The sequence below is a fragment of the Melospiza georgiana genome, chromosome 6, assembly GCF_028018845.1.
Source record: "Melospiza georgiana isolate bMelGeo1 chromosome 6, bMelGeo1.pri, whole genome shotgun sequence".
Classification (NCBI taxonomy): domain Eukaryota; kingdom Metazoa; phylum Chordata; class Aves; order Passeriformes; family Passerellidae; genus Melospiza; species Melospiza georgiana.
In genome coordinates, this window is record NC_080435.1 from 46960379 (window position 1) to 46975972 (window position 15594).

The following is a 15594-nucleotide window of genomic DNA, read 5'->3' on the forward strand; positions in this document are numbered from 1 at the left end:
AGTCTAAATACATGCAAACAAAACAAAGACTCAACTAAATCTTCATGTATTTGACATGTAAATGGAAAAAATGATATTTCTTCTTTCTGGAGGTATGAATGGGAAAGAATTGAAAACATTTCAGTTGAGAAGGCTCAGAAGCATGTGACTAATTTTGAGAGGAATGAAGATGTGATTAGAGGGTCATTTGTATTTCTACCAGCCATTCCTGCATGAAACTATGTTAGAGAGATCAGATTCAGACTATCTCCTCCTCTTTTTCTGTCCAGGATCTATGGTCACCTTTCTGAATTTATCTTTCCTCCCTACACATCCTTCAGGCTGTAAGGTGTAAAAAAGAAAAGAAAAAAAAAAGAAAAAAAAGAAAAAGAAAAAGAAAAAAGCCTTTTTAAAAGTAAGAAGAGTTGATCTGTTTTGTTTCCTGAAACTATATTCAGTGGGATCACAGAAGTCTAATGGTTAGAGAACTGATAAGAATATGATAGAAACCAAGCCCTAGATTGAGAGATCCTCAAATATTTATACACTTCTCAGTGCATTCACTCCACCAGAAGTTCACTTTGCTGTTCATACCTGACACCAAACTAAACCAATATTATTTAACTTGCCAGAAAACAGAAATAAAGCAACATAATCCCAATGTATAGATGGTCTTCAAATTAAGGCATGTGATAGGGGCAGAGGGCACACTTCAGAAGAATTTGCATTCTCTATGATCTCACAAACTACAAAACTATGAAAACAAAAATTCCCTGAAGACTCCACCTTAACACCACATCAAGAGAAGAAAACTCATTGTGACTCCATATAGGAAGTAAAATAGTTAGATCATTCTTGATAAAGTGGTTGTAACATGCACAGAAATTAATATCAGACTTGCCTATGATCAGCTTCATTTCCTATCAAAAGCACAAACAGTAACACAGAATTAAATCCACACTTTCAGACTGCAAAGGACAACCAAATCATGTCTTTTCTACAAGAGACACCCTGGAAGTCTTTTATTGAAAAGGAAAAGGTTGTTTCACCAGCTTCCCCAAATGGTCACAGATCACATCTGATCTCAATGCAGTGTACAGACAGGAGGGTGCTTATAATTTGTCTAATGTGATAACCTACAACTTCCATGTAGCTTCAATAAACAACTGCAAAAGGTGGAAGCTGTGATGGTAAAGTCAAAACATGTAAATATTTGAAGGTGCTCCTCCAGCAGGGCTGCACTGCCAGGGAGCTCCCATTGCAGGGCTGCACTGGGCTCTGACTGGTGAGGTGGGAGCAGGAGGGCAGGACTCAGTGATAAGACTGTGTGCTTTCAGCCTTAAAATAGACAAATGCAAATGAAAGCATGCCCAGGTCACCTCCCCTGCCATTTACCACAGAGCCCACAGTGATGGCCATCACTTTCTCACAGTGATTTGTAAAACTTGGATTTTCAGGAACAAAGCTTTAGCCACCAGGTTTCACAAATCTTTCTCTGTGTCTCTGCAAATAAATTTCAGAAGTTAGATAAGGGTTCATAACCACAAAGTCCCTTTTTCTAATCTCAACCTTGGGATAAAGAATATTTTTATCAGAAGGAGGTATCAAAAGACAAGACAATGGAGAAGTGATGAATGTTTAAGGAGCTCATGGCTTGTACTTTCACTTAACCAAGTGTGTATCTATAAATATATTTCAAAGTTGCTGTTGCCAAAATAATTGTAAAATTTAAGAAGAAACACATTAGTCTAACACAGCTATATTTTGAAACCAAGGAGAGCTCTTCCTTTGTAATGATGTGTATCAGTGTTAGTCTGCTCTTGAAATTCATCATAAATGAATGCTTTATGACACATGCTTGAATTAGAAGAACCAGATAAAAACCCAAGGAGTTTTATTTGTTGTGAGTATTGTTTTTTAAGAACACACATCCAAGCCAATTAAAATGAAATAATTCACCTTGTGATATTTCTCTTCTAACAGCTTACAGGTAATCTTTGCCCTGAATTGAAGCAGCAAATTCAGGCAACTGCGGTCTGAAGTTCATTCTTATGTACAAACACAGCAAGGTTGTCTTTTCCCCCAGAATGTCTCCTATACATGGAACCCCGTGTAGTCCAAATGTCATGGCTTGAGCCATTTTTATCTCACATGATACTGGCATAACACTCACTCAGCCATCCAAATGAATGGGTTCACATCATGAAACTCCTTCATAAAAGGTCCACTCCTGTCACATTTATGCAGGATGCTCTACTGAAGTCATGAAACTGAATTATCTGATGCAATTAATTTAACTCTGTTCAGGAAAAGGGGAATTTGTGTATTCAGTAATCATCATGCTTGGGATATTTTTACAATGCATTCCTCCATTCTGTGCTCAATTCTACCCTAAGCTGCTTATGCAGATATTAAACAGAACATGTGATTCACTTGTGCATCTTTATTCTTTTAAAACATCTGATAAAGACAAGGAATAGGTCAATTTGCCCCTGTGGAATTTCACCAACTGACCCTTATTCCTAGAGCCACGAATAATATTGGCAAATTATCTGGTTCCAGATATATTTTATTGAGTGACATAGCTTCTCTTAGTTGTGGACTTCCATTACATAAGATGGCCAGACAGCAAAACCTCTGCCATCCAAGCATTTTTTTCTAGATGTACTGTCTTCACCATAAGAAAAATTCCCCCTGAAATTTGTTACTATGACGATGTATTGCTCTGGAGATCTGACTATGGTGGAATGGATTTACATTTTCTACCCCTACTGAAGTCTTTGTACACATGAGAAAGCAATCACTTACACATGGGATTACTGGTTTCTTCCAAATGCACAGGGAATATTCAACTCGTTGAGAATATATTGGAAATTTATTCAGAAAATTACCATGTAAGTGCCAATCCAGAATTAATTCAAAAGTCACTGATAGGCTAGACCAGCTTCATGTTGATGTTTCACCAGTCATTAGCAGCAGAATGAATAAATATTTTAGAATACTATGGGGATATTAAGTTTTATTTAACAGTGGAAATGCTGAAAGATAGCCAAGTAGAAGTAACAGTGAGACCACAATTTCTTCATATAAAATCTGGCCTTTGCTGTATTTGCAAGGCATTTGCTCCTTCAACCACACAAGCTCTTTGTTTTATGATGCAGTCATTACAAGGAAGACTCCAAAGCACTTGGCAGCACAAGCAGTGCAGCAGCAGCTCAGACATCCCATGGGCTCCAAGGAGAAAAACCTTCCCTTTCAGTTTTGGGACTCACTTGTCAGTGTTTCAGTAGACTCCTCCTTCTCCCTTGCCCAGCTACACTGGGCAGTGCTGAAAGCAGGTAGTGACTGAAACCTGCTTCTTAAATCCCATACTGTCTGGCACCTGCCAGTAGCCCTCTCTTCTCCCACGCATGGAAACAGGCTGTGAGGTTCTGGACACACACCCCCATTGGAAGAGGGCAGCACAACCTCTGCCCAAGGTCTGTGACTCTGCAGGCATCCTTTGCCACACACAGGAAGCAAGGAGCAGCAGTGGGCACAGAGCTGTGCAGGATGAGGGCAGGGGAGCAGTGGGCACACGGCTGTGCAGGATGAGGACAGAGGAGCAGCGGGCACAGGGCTGTGCAGGATGAGGACAGGGGAGCACTGGGCACAGGGCTGTGCAGGATGAGGACAGAGGAGCAGCGGGCACAGAGCTGTGCAGGATGAGGACAGAGGAGCAGCGGGCACAGAGCTGTGCAGGATGAGGGCAGGGGAGCAGCAGCGGGCACAGGGCTGTGCAGGATGAGGGCAGGGGAGCAGCAGCGGGCACAGGGCTGTGCAGGATGAGGGCAGGGGAGCACTGGGCACAGGGCTGTGCAGGATGAGGACGGGGGAGCACTGGGCACAGGGCTGTGCAGGATGAGGACAGGGGAGCAGCACTGGGCACAGGGCTGTGCAGGATGAGGACAGAGGAGCAGCAGGCACAGGGCTGTGCAGGATGAGGACAGAGGAGCAGCAGCGGGCACAGGGCTGTGCAGGATGAGGGCAGGGGAGCAGCAGCGGGCACAGGGCTGTGCAGGATGAGGACAGAGGAGCAGCAGCGGGCACAGGGCTGTGCAGGATGAGGACAGAGGAGCAGTGGGCACAGGGCTGTGCAGGACACAGTGTAGCTTTGCCCCTGTGAGCTCTCTGACACCCAGACAGGGCGTCTGTAAGGGTTCATCCCTGCAAGGACTGCCCACAGCAGTGCTGCTGCATTGCTTCCCTCAGCCTAGCCTAGAAGAGCTGCCCATGTCATTGCTCCTGCTGCCAACATCTGCCACCAAATTACACAGTGGTTCTGGCAAACCCAGCCCATTGAGTCAACAGTCACTTCACCCATAAAAAAATGGGAGTCCTCTGGCTTTCAACTGCATGTGTATGCTAGATTTTTTTGTTTGTGGGGATTAGAAGGGATCAAAATCTCTCAATTTCTATGTCAGATGTGCATTATACTTCTACTCAATATGAGAATTTATCAATAAATCTGGATAAGCGTAATTAAAATACCCTTTAAAAGGCAGCAGTAACAATAAAGCAAGGGCCAGAAAACATGCTTTGTTCAAATGCACAAATTACAGTTTTAATCCATTACCTAAATTATTTATCTGTCCTTCTGCCAAGTACAGTAGTAAGGGGTACTTCCACAGGTGGTGCTAGGGACAGTGTTTGCCCAGCACGCCCCGGAGCACCAGGACAGCCGAGCTGCACCGCCTCGGCACCCCGCACCCCTGGTCCCGCTCTGATTTCCAGAATAAATTCCAGGGGCATCCCCGGCCACAGGGGCGATCCCCCGACACCGCAGCGGGCGCAGGGTCTCCATTGCCAGCGCCGTGCCGGGATCGCCGTTACCGCGGCAACGGCGCGGCCGAGCCCGCGGCCCCGTGAGGCGGCAGCGCCGGCCCGGCCCGGCCCGCGCGTTGCCGGGAGACGCGCCGTCACCACGGCGACCATCACGCTGCCCTCCCGGCGCTGCCCTCCACCCGCCAGCCCCAACACCAACGCGCAAAAATAACAAGGAGCACCCGAGCCGCCGAGGGAGCCGTCAGCGCCACCGCGCAGTCCGGCGCTGCTGCGGGCCCTGCTGCGGCCGGCTCAGCACACCTTCCCCGTCCTGAGGGGGAAGCACGGGCCATGAACCGCAATCCCGGCCCTTCCCGGCATCGAGGAAAACGCACTTTGCCAGCCTCAGCACCTGCTTTCCTGCTTTGCGGATGGCAGCCATAGATCATGTCTCTTTGCTAACACTGGTCGTAAATGAATGCCAGATCAAAAAAAACCGCAAAATGAACAGAAAAACACCACCCCATGTCTGTTTCACTGAAGCAAAGGAGAAAATCTAGGCTAATCCTAAAGGCCACCACAAGCGCCCATCCACCACCAAGCGCTGGTCAAGGCACCTGGGCACCAGCTCAACCTGGTGGACATCCTGGGGCTGCACAGGCAACATCAGCCTCGGCTCTCCCAGGAGAAGAATGAGCCCATCTCCTCTGAGAGAGGGAGGGAATCGGGCTTTCACCAGAGGGGATAAGTGGGCACTTCAGAGCTCTCCATTTGCTCATCTGCATTTTCATTTCAGGCGCTCCTCTGCCAAAGGGCCGTTGCAGGCAGCCCGCAGGCTCTGCTCAGGAACGCTGATGCCAGCAGGGCCATGAGCCGGTAAAAGGTGCCCTGGACACGCTGAAGAGGCCAGGCCGGACCGGCGCTCCCGGGCATCCCGCACTCGCACATTCCAAACTGTATCCCTTGATTACATTAGTGTCTTACCCAAGAATCATATTCAACATCGCAGAAAAACATTTAGAATTGTAAAATGCATCTAGTTCTTACCTTTGATATGCCTGAGGAGATGTGGGAGGTGTATTGAACACATGCGAATATGGGTGATAGGGTGTCTTTTTCAAAGCCTGAATAAGATTTTGTCTGTATTCTGGGTCTATACACCACAAGGACCCCTTTCCAATACTCTGCAAAGAGAAAAGAATTAAAAAAAAAATCAAATATTTGATCTAATGGCACAGCCATATTTATTTAGCAGTTTTTGTCAGGAAAAGCAGTGACTTTAGGTTTTTTGTCTGACAGAAGTGAATATAACTTGCTTGCCAGAGATTATTGCTGCATTAAAAATGTATTATGACTGTATGATTTAAATCACAATTCTGAGGGAAAAAAAGAATGAATGTTTGGTCGCTCTTTCTCCCCCTCTCTCTTGTTGCTAGTTAATAGGATTTAATAATATCTGGCAATTTTCCAATCACCTCATATTGGAAAAATAAGAAGCTACAGTTAACCATTAAACAGAAACTTTGAAAAGAAGTATCTTGGTTTTTGAAGTAGTTTTCTTTTCCTTTTGCTGTTATACAAACAGAAACAAGGCTAAAAAGGAGAGGGTTAAACACCTTAGCAACTGTTTTAAAAATATAAGGACTTAATCCTCCAACCCACATGACATCAATACCATTATACTACAAGAGGAAATTAATCATCTTTTCTCCCCAGAGGGGGAAAAAAAAAACAAAAAAACCCAAAACAAACCAACGAACCAAAACTTAAAAAAAAAACCAAAAAAAAGCCCACAGTATAATCAGAGTATAATCATTTAAGTGTGTTGTGAAATTGTGATCAGCTAAAACAACAGTTACTGTAATTACCCTTTCTGGACCCAAGGAACAACACCAGCAGTTAATCTGTTAAGTAAAGATTACACTAAAATTCAGTGTTTATTCTGCAGTTACAAGCAGTGCAATTTCATTTCTTGTCTCAATCCCATCAGAGGTCAAGCTGAGGATTTTGGTTTGTTTTGCGTGAGTTCTTAAACAAGCATGAAAACTGCCTCAGCTTCACTATGAAAGCATATGGAATGATAGTTCAGGAGCAGTCTTGCTCTGCTTGATCATACATAAACACAAACACAAATCTTAACTGTTGATTGAACTCAACTGACAGGCATTCAAGGCATTATGCTACGATTTTTTGGTAAATGTTGATGGTTTCTGGAACAGGTGGGAGAGGCTGTGTTACTGCCTCTATCTGCTTTTCAACTCAGGACCATCCTTTTCCTCTGCTTCAACTTCTGTCAGTGAAACAAAGCTCTCAGTTAACATGTTACAGAACAAGCACACACAGACACAGACACACACAGAATCACATCAGAAGAAGGACATTATTTTCTTAAACCCTATGGCAGACCAAAACCAGACACCTGTTTCCTTTTGAAAACTTGTATCTTTGCCCTACGACTTCCTAAGTGCTCCTCTGCCCCACGGACAGCTTTAGGATACACAATGCAACGTGCAAAGTGCTTACAGAGAGCAAATGTGCACTAAATTCTCCTCCCCAAAAATAAATGAAAAATAAATGAAAAACAAAAGTCTTCCCCAATGTCCCTGGATGGCTGTGTGTGCACCTAGAAAGTTTCCAGCACCATGTGAAACTTGTCTTGAAAGAAAAGGAGAACAGCCAGCAGGAGCTGTGACAATCTTCTGTCAGAAAGAAGCAGGGCTGCATGCTGCTCTGGTGGAACAGGAGCATGGGGTCAAGACTCTTCAGGATGGCTTGCAGGGTCCAAGCATATCCATCATTTTACTGCCCACAGGTGACCTACTAGCAGGCCACAGAGGCCACACCAGGAGCTAGAAGACGTCTAAGGGGAGACATCTTCCAGCACTTGAAATGAAGCAAGGTTCTAATATGGCCACAAAAGGCCAAGACTAAAGGGCTAGAGAGAAGCAAGCAAGGCTCTGTGGCTCTGATCTCAGCCAAGCACTACAGTCAACAGCTGAGAGATCCAGGGCTGCTGTCAGCTGAGGAAGCTGTGCACCACAGTCCTCACACCACTCCGCAAGGAGGAGGTTGTTATGCTTAGCCCTTCTAAAATATGGGACAATGAGCCAGACACATGACAAGGCCAGTAAATGATTCTTAGGCAAAGGACAGAGTCAAAAATAGAATTCAAACATCCCAAATTCCACTTCCATGCTCTGTCCAAGACCCAGACTAAGAACATAAAATTTCCTTTTAAGCAAGCAATGAGCAAAACTAGGAGAATTTTTCAGGAGAAAACCTTTGCTGGATTCCTTACTTCTTACAGCATGGGATAAGCTTATAAAAAAAGCTACACTTAAATACCAACTACCTTATTTGTACTTACTGGAACACAACATATTGTTTCCAAACTTCTCTGTTTTTTCATTTACTTCCAAGACAGCCTTGTCATCTACCTGGAAGATATTACTCCCCAAAACCCATCAGTCAGTTTAAGCTGAGGGCCTTACAACATGAAGTCACTACTGAAGAGTGACTTCAAAACATTTCATTACTGTTAAGATAAGTTTGTGTGGTTTGCCCATATTCTTGCAAAAGCCAAAAATAATCTCACTGAAAAACAGGAACTCTGACAAAAAATATTGAGAAGTACACTCCTCGTTAAAAAAACCACTGGGAAGGCAGATTTGCTATATTTTCACTGCAACTGAACTGACTTATAATTTACCAGCAAAAACAAATGTAATTTAAGGCAAAGCTTGCCAACTTTGCAACGTTCTCTTTTAAGACAGTTACTTTTGTTTTTCCACAATCACATAACAGAGCATGAATAAAAAGGAAAACTGAAGTGACATGTGGTTAAGAAACCTTCTTGACTGTTGGGAGGTGTGAAGAGCTTTGTTAACTGTCTGTTCAGATGTGTCATTAGTCTTCCCATGTACAGAGCAATCACGGGAAAGGAAATCACTGGAGCTCAGCCCCGTCGGTAGTGATTAATTTCCATCTTATGACACTTGGCGTGCTGCTTCACTACCTCCTCCAAGCCAAAAGTCAATAGTGACTCCAATCAAAAACCAGCAAGGAAGGGTCAAAAAAAAATCTCTGGATTACATTTGTCTCCCAGGCAACAAGTGACTGAGGAGTGGATAACAGCCCCCTGATATCCTCAACACTTGGAGTGCTTTCAGACCTCCCCACATGCCACCTCCTCCCAGGGCCAGGCAGAGCTACCTCCTTCCTGCCAAACACAGGTTACAGCTTCTGCACTGATTCCTGGTTAACGTGATCAAAAACTGGGGAATGTTATTACAATTCCTCTTCATGTCCAAGAGTAAACTATACTTGAGGGTAAACTACTTCAGAGGTGCTAATAGGGAGAGAGAGAAACATACAGAGTTACCCAATGAAATATCCTGACTGAATATTTAAAAAAAAAACCTGATTATCTTTTATATGGAGAAATTGCTACTCCTTTTTACATCACTTAACATATATATGTAGATTGTGCACAATACTGTGTACTAACTCGCAACTTATTAACAAATTTGCTCTCTCATACCTCAAATATCCTATTCTGATTCCCTCCCAGCAACTAAAGTCAGTGTATTGCCATGAAAAGGTACACGATACGCTCAATGTTCACTTGTTTTTTCTTCCAATGGACTGCACATAGAAGTTTTTAAATACTACTTTACACAACCTATTATTGTTATTATGTTTGGTCATTTTTTAGTAGCATTGAAAAAAGATTGAAATTTTAAAATAATTAAAATGCTGCTTGTCAGCTCTTTCAGTAGCTATAGTTGGGAATTAATAGCATTATGCACTAGTAAAACTCCTCATTGTAAAGATTTTGCCAGCATATACCTCACAACTACCTGTCCTCACACATCAGCTACTGCCTGCCCAAAGCTCAACGAAAAGACTTGTGTGTTGAGCTCTTTCTGAGACCAGTGGCTGGGAAAAAGTACACAACCCATTGTATTGGTTTTGCTTGGTCAGATTTTGGTACTGCAGGGGCTACATCCATCTATATAAAAATTCCAGATAGTGTTCATTTGAAGAATTTTGTTCCCTGATTATTTTAGCACAGAGTTGAAATGTGTGAGGAACACAACCTTTACCACAGAGCTGTTCTTTTCACTGCCATAAAAACAAGTCTGGCCAAAACAAAGTTTTGGGAAGAGAGTAGATACAGAAACCACAAAATACGGGCTCAGGGAGATGTTGGCATTTCCAAATTTTCCCTTCTGAAGCTCTGGTAACATCTTCACTTTGAATCTGCCTGGAGGAGCAGCTCCAGGTACCCATGTCTCTTGCATCACCACCAAGATGGTCCCCAAGGGAACAGAACCTTAAGGGAAACCTGCCAAAAGGGAGATTTTTTTTTTTTCCTCTGTGATGCCTCGCATGTGCCTGGGCCTTCTTCCATAAGCCCATTTCAGTCATTTTCCTCAAAGAAAACTCTTTTTCTCACACAATTTGATGTAAGTTACATTCATTAAGCTGGCTCACATGAAAGGTGTGACAAGCATCCAGAGAGCTGTGGCAAAGCAGAGGAGGGATGTGGGGACACAGGGAGGGGAATGGGAACTGCTCCCTTCTGCAGCAGGAGCCCTGGTGACATCCTGATGCACCTTGTGAAACAGCACACTGAAAAAGGAAAAGCAGGACTCTGGCTGGACAGAAAGCAGCTTGTAAGACAAATGGCAAAAGCAGTATGACACAGAGCAGGGGTGCAGGGGCTGGGGTGAGCTGGGCAGCAAGGCTGGCAGACAGCCCTGAGGGAAAAGGCTGTGCATGGGAAAGCAGGGACACCGAGAGCCTGGGCACCAACACAGGTGCCTGGAGGCTGGGAGGAGAGGAACCAAAACAAGACACCCACAAGTGACTCCAGAGCTCTGCTCACACACCTAAACTATGCCAGCAGGCTGAGAATTTTAACACAGCTCTGAGTTAAGGACCTTGCTACTCCCAAACAACAGCTGCCCACTGAGCAGATCTGTACTTTACTTCTCCACTATCAGATCAGGAGGGGATGAGTGGCCAAGGCTAGGCTTTCTTGAACCAAAATGATCAGCACTATGAACCAGGCAGCTACACAGGCTGAAGGGGTGCAGATATACACCACCTGAAAAGTATGTCACATTGGCTTCAGTAACCATAAAAGCAAAGAGAAAAAGCAGAAATTTCCTATTACTCAAAAAAGGGCATTACCAACAAACATCTGCAGCCCCAAGCTATCAAATTCTGAAGTCACATCACTGGGACATCTGTCCCTGCCTAACCCAGTGGAGGTTGCCACAGTTGTTAACACAGGACCTGTGAATATCATTAATATCACCTTCTTCAGTGATTAGGAAACTTTTGTTGTCGTTGTTACAACAGGTGATCTCTTTGCAAGTAAGAGTGGAGAGATTACTGGGTATTAAAGGTTCTTACTTTAAAGAAATATTTATCCTGAGCTCATTGTGTCCAGATATGCTGCAACAGCAGGCTTGAAGCAAACCTTTCACACAGATTTGCCACCATGTTTATCCATGGGAATGCTCAACAGCTTCTACAGGTCCAACTGTTCAGTATGATCACAGAAGGGTTTCTACAGGAGCAAAAAGAATGGTAGGATAGAACTATACATCTCACCACAGAATTTAAAAAAACAGTTTGAGTAACTACATCCAAAACCAGAATCTGAAAAAGATAATTGTTTTAGATCAGAATTGCAGAAGCATATTTCTCATCTTCTATGACTGCACCACATCTAATGTAGCCGCACAAAGCCATCAGCCACCTTGCTGACACTGTTGTCACTGCTGACTGCTCACACCTGTGCAGGAAGCCTCTGGGGGTGGTGAAAGCACAGCCAAGGCTGTCAGGAAGCAAGGATCTGCAAAAGCACCTAAGAGAACAAGGCATGATGGAAGAGCCTATCCATAAAAAGAGCAGGGTACTTCACTCGCCACCTGACACTGCAGTGACACAGAAGGCAGAGCAATTCTGGAAACCCTGACTAAAACAAGTTTCTGGCTGGTTCCCAGGAACAGCAAACTATCATCAGGAATTCCTCCTAAATACAAATTCCCCTTTTCTCGTCCTATGAAAAAATATATTTAACAAGAAAAGTGAGGTATTTTCATGAGGAAATTGAGAAGCAATTGAGAAGATAGAAGGCAAGTAAAATACTTTTCAAGCTGCACCTTATGACACCCTGTCTTCAGCTCTGAAGTGCACTGAGAGGAACACAATAATCACTCCAAAATCTACCTCAGGAGAGAATGACTTGCTTAAATAACTTTCTTGTACTAAGCAAAGAAACCTGCCAAGTGACTTCAAAGCCATCCCACAATACAACACAGATTACACATACTTCATTAAATATACCTCTACCCTTGAAGGTTTGCAAACGTTGTGCTGGCACTATGGGAAAGTGGTTCATGACTGCAAAATTCACCAAGACTAAACAATGCCAGCCTGTTGTGACCCCTGATGCTGTGTTGAATCAGCACTATGATGGCAAGAGATGGCTTTCAGTATCCAAGGAGAGAGAAGCTGTGCAACCAGGAACACTGCTCAAAGCCAGCCCTATGCCGGTCACTTGCACACAGTGCTGACAAGAACACACCTTACTTTTTTAGTTCAGCTACTCAGCCCTCATGTTAGTATCATGCTCCTCCAAATGAAGGCTATCACTACTAAAACAAAACCAACTCAGAACTAGTCCCTTCATTTACATGAGGCAGAATTAGCATACTAGTATCAAAACTTGGAAAATATATTACATAACAAATTTTAAACTATTTGCCTGGCAAGCACTCAGGAAGATTTAAGATCAGATGCCAAAGTTGGTCTGCTGGTCTGTTTAAAACTCTATTGCTTAGCTTTACTCATTGGTATTTCAAGTTATCAAGAAAGTCATAATGTTGCTTGCTCTGCTCTCCTACACAGATTCTCCCATTTTAAGTGGTTTTCCATGGGTGGTCACAGACAATACTAAAACTTTACCATCTCTAACAGCTTGCCTACACCTTGCATATGAGTCTGGGGGTTCTGTAGTTACTCCTTTTTATAAACAATTGAACTTATTTGCAGAAACACACAAACAAAGCATTCACTCATTTGAGGTCAGCTAGGTTTTTTTCTGGGATTTTTTGGGGGTTTTGTTTGGCTTTTTGTTTGGTTTGGTTTTTGTTTGGTTTTTTGTTTGCTTGGGTTTTGTTGGGGTTTTTTTGGTTGTTTTTTTTTTTTTAAATTAAGAAGTACAACAGTGAAGGAATTCTGAAAGAAAGAAAAACAAAGCCACTGCCAGCAATTCCTATTATTACAAAATGCATTCCTCAGATTCACTTCAATCTTACATAAAAATTACAAATAACTATTCATGCAGTTTAAGGGCAGATTTTCTTCATTCTCTTTTAACATTTCTAGCACAGACCAGTGAAATCATCTATGTCCGGCTTTAAAGAACTGCACTATAGACCTTGACTGCATTTTAATGACAGTGACAACTGCTTACTAAGCTTTTAATTTTCATAAAAATCCCCTGACCTACAAACTTAAGAGAAGTAGAAATTTCCCCTGCTCTTCCAAGGAAAGTTTGGCAATGTTAGGTGAGAGCTTAACACCAAGCTGAAGTAAATCTGAAGTAGTATCTGCATGCAGCATAACAAAACCCTCACAAACACTTCTGCACGTTTTCAACCCTTCCCCAGCAAAGCAGCAGTCACAGCTCAGCTCAAGCACAAAGGTGAAGAAGCGTGACGAGAAAAGACTAGCTAAAACACAACTACATGATCATAAACATATGCTCATCTAATGCATGAAATTAAAGTTTTGATTTGAAAGCTTGCTGGAGTAGAGTGTTCAACCCAAGTAAGCCAGTTGCATCAAAAAATCATCAGCATTTCTTAAGAAAACAAAAGATTGGGGCTTTTAAAATCTTATTTTGCTCCAAGTAAAAACATCCATTACTCCAAATCATGCATGTCCAAGTCTTCGTTTTCACACTCAACTCCTGGTATTGTAGCTCACTAGCTCAGTGAGCTACCCCAGACACCAACCCAGCCATCAGCCTTTTATTCTGATTTGACTTTATGAAAGTGGTCTGGTTCTTCCCCAAGTGATGCAGCCACATGAACCACCTCCACATCTCTGCTGTTCTTCCAGTCACAAAATGGGCACTGTCTTTCTGACTGGAGAGGCTGGGTGGGTATATTCCTTCCCTAACAATGGAAGTATGGTTAGAGAGGAAAAGGACTATTTTGTCTCAAAATGAAATAAAACAAAAAGTAAGCCAAGCATATAAATAAACAATGATAAAGGAATAAAGAGGCCAGATCAGCACCGAGAAGTAACAGCTGAGAAAAGAAAGGCTGTGGTATTCCATAGTCAAAAATACTCAACATATTTGAGAGGCAGGATACAGCACAACATCCTGCAACACAAGAAAGTGTCTACCAAAACACACACTGTCCAGTGGTCTTCCAATATTAAAGGAGCTCAAGTCTCACCAGCACAAGACATATCAGAAGTTTTCTCTGTACCTCTGGGCTTGTATGTGTTATCAGAGTGAAAGGCCCTGCCCTCTGCAGCAGTGCCCTCTGAGGCTGCCCACTCCCCCAAACCTGCAGGGAGCCCCATTACAGCATCACAGGCACAGAGCCTGTGGCCTTGTCTATCTGCCACAGGCAGAGCAAAGAAACAGCAGCACGGGACTGACTGCTTTTGGGTTTTACACAATTGAAGGCATTCATGGGCTTTTAAGCTGTTTTTTTTCCTCAGCACTTTCCCTCCTGTGAACAGAGAAGTTAGGAATGTCTTCTAGTGCATCACCTAGACACCCAGCAAGTCTGAGCTGCAGCCAAGACTGCCAACCCAAAGCATGTCTCCAGAGTCCAGGTTCCTGATCCTGCAAGGGGCACTTCAACACCAGGTCTGGAATGATTCTCTACCATTATTCCAGTCACAGTAACCCACTGCCCATGGGCACAGCTGGTGCACTGCTCCTCCAGCACACCAGCATGGGTCCATTAGTACAGGTAAGCTCACACAAAATGCCTGCTAACAGTCAGCAGTGGATCCCACTGCTCTCATCATAAAACAATTCCTCCAACAGGCTCAGGAGGTGTTGCACTATGTCACCCAACCCCAAGAGTCGTATTCAGCCTGTTAGATATCTCCTTGCTGAGTCTATATGTGAACCACCCTATAAAGCCATTAGGCTGCCACACAGTAACCCTGCAAGCAGCTGAAGCCAGCAGTGTCATTAGCTGCCCCTTAACAATGCCAGCCTCCTACACAGAGTTGATCTTGTTTCATGCCAGTACCTAGCAACCCCAGATGTTGCCCAAAGCCTCCCCAGGCTAGGCAAAGCCCAGGAGCTGAAGAAGACAGGCTGAGACACTGCAAGGGAGGAACTAAGTGCAAGATCAAACAGAAGCAGGGAAAGTGGGCTGGGAAAGCAGGAGAGCCCACAAGACAAGCCTGTCATCATGACTGGCCATCACAGGCATACTTGAGGGAGATTGAGCAGCAAGTAGCATTAATAATGCTGTTTCAGCCTATAGAATTTCTGTGTATACATGGAAAGTGTAATTAACCCTACACTATCGAAAAGAAAATTGAGAAGACGCAGAAACAAAAGAATACAAAAAGAAGTCCTCAAGGTCACCTATAAAAAACATGGTAAGAAAGGAAAAAAACTCCCCAGACTCCAGAACAATAATCCATTTAGTGGGGTGTGCTAATTTTGTATCAGAGGTACACTCATTTAAATACCCACTGGTTATCCATGCCCTTCATATTATCTACAACTGGAAACTGTCTTTTCTTACA

The 15594-nt window shown here is 43.5% G+C and overlaps 1 protein-coding gene across 5 annotated transcripts in view; it reads right to left on the reverse strand.

Annotated features, from left to right (window-relative positions):
* Nucleotides 1-15594, reverse strand: part of FOXN3 (forkhead box N3) — a 205314-nt gene that overhangs the window by 95625 nt on the left and 94095 nt on the right. For all 5 annotated transcript variants that reach the window (XM_058026270.1, XM_058026269.1, XM_058026268.1 and 2 more), the window contains exon 3: nt 5830-5966. In XM_058026270.1, the coding sequence (XP_057882253.1) occupies nt 5830-5966 (137 nt within the window). The remainder of the gene's footprint in view (nt 1-5829; nt 5967-15594) is intronic.